Source organism: Impatiens glandulifera, chromosome 4 (genome assembly GCF_907164915.1).
Source record: "Impatiens glandulifera chromosome 4, dImpGla2.1, whole genome shotgun sequence".
Lineage (NCBI taxonomy): Eukaryota > Viridiplantae > Streptophyta > Magnoliopsida > Ericales > Balsaminaceae > Impatiens > Impatiens glandulifera.
In genome coordinates, this window is record NC_061865.1 from 61,587,620 (window position 1) to 61,589,329 (window position 1,710).

Below are 1,710 nucleotides of genomic sequence, written 5' to 3' on the forward strand. Positions count from 1 at the left end.
GAAGATGTAATAAATAGTATAATTAACTACTATATCACCTGCACTCCTGAAACTACATATCCTTAATGAGCTTAATTAATTAATTAATTATTAACATGCAAATATTTCAACAGGTTCCTAATAAAATTTCACATATTATTTGATAATTAACCACTTTTATAGTTCATGTTATTTAAAATTGAAGATATAGACAGACATACAAAAGTATATATCAAGAGTAATAAATAGTAGAAATAATTAACCACTTTTATAGTCCAGCAAGAAATTATTTGGAAGATGTAATAAATAGTATAATTAACTACTATATCACCTGCACTCCTGAAACTACATATCCTTAATGAGCTTAATTAATTAATTAATTAATTATTAACATGCAAATATTTCAACAGGTTCCTAATAAAATTCCACATATCAAATAACTTTTAGATAATTAACCACTTATAGTTGATGTTATTTAAAAGTTACAATTTAATTAAAATTGAAGATATAGACCTACAAAAACTTGCCCTTGTAAAAAATTATTTTAATATAGTGGTACATATAAGTAAATAATTTTACTAGGAGAGCTCAATCATATTTCACCTCATTAAATAGTTTGATGCACCTAACAACACACCACCATCCACCATTCTTCTCCTATCATTCAATCTCCTTGTTAATATACAACTAACTCTTAATTATACTTCTTTTTTTTTTTTAATATTAAAATGTCTAGGAATGCCCTTGCCGACCCATTAATTGGTACGTTGTATTAAAAGTATATATTTAAATAAAAAATAAAATAATTTAATTTAGTTGGTTAAATAACTTATATATAATTTTGAATAGTAAGGAAAGCTGAAATAGACTTGTGATAATTGAAGTAGTTTGTTGCAACGCCTATTCTCCTTTTTTTTTTCTTCTTCTTCTTCACTGAATCCGTCGTTCATTCAAAAGGGGGCAAGGCTCGATAAACCTAATTAAAGAAAGAGAGATAAAGAAGATCTGGCGATCCAGTTGTAGGATCGAAGAAGAAGATGACGACTAACTATGGTACAATACCAACCTCATCATCATCCTCACATCATCAGGATGAGGTAGGGCCCAGCCGTTACTTTTCCCGCGCTAAACAACGGCTGAAGGAAGGGTTTGGCAAGAGGAAGCCATGGAAGGAGATGTTCAACTTCCGTTCGTTCGGCCTTCCGTCGTCGAGTTTTCGGGATTCCATGAGTGGGATCAAAACGAATCTGGCCTATTTTCAAATGAACTACGTGATTGTTGTCCTGCTGATTATCTTCTTCAGCCTGCTCTGGCACCCGATCTCGCTAATCGTGTTCCTCGTGATGATGGTGGTTTGGCTATTTCTCTACTTCCTCCGTGACGAGCCTTTATCGGTATTTGGTCGTCAGATTGGGGATATTTGGGTGATGATTGTGCTGGCTGTTCTTACGCTCGTGTTCCTGTTGTTGACGCACGTGACGGAAAACGTTCTGATCTCACTGTTGATTGGGGTGGTGCTGGTGGTTATTCACGGTGTCTTTAGAAAGACCGATGACTTGTTTACGGACGAAGAAGAAGAGGCTGCTGCCGCCGCCGGCACAGCTGATCATTTTTTGGCCAGAACTTCTGAAAATTGAATCCCAATTATTTGCACAAACAAACAAATTAAGGTGTGAATGAATTCTATTTTCAAGCAACCAACCTAGCTAGCTAGGGCAGGGCAGGGCAGGG

At 35.1% G+C, this 1,710-nt stretch overlaps 1 protein-coding gene across 1 annotated transcript; it reads left to right on the plus strand.

Moving 5' to 3' along the window:
• Nucleotides 1-913: 913 nt before the first annotated feature.
• On the plus strand, nt 914-1,710 carry LOC124936385 (PRA1 family protein F3-like). Its single transcript, XM_047476881.1, has one exon. It carries the CDS (start codon nt 1,017-1,019, stop codon nt 1,614-1,616), a length of 600 nt encoding a protein of 199 aa, XP_047332837.1. The 5' UTR covers nt 914-1,016; the 3' UTR covers nt 1,617-1,710.

Excerpts from the sequence above, each read along its gene's own strand:
- LOC124936385 (XM_047476881.1), top strand. The coding sequence starts at position 1,017 with ATGACGACTAACTATGGTACAATACCAACCTCATCATCATCCTCACAT.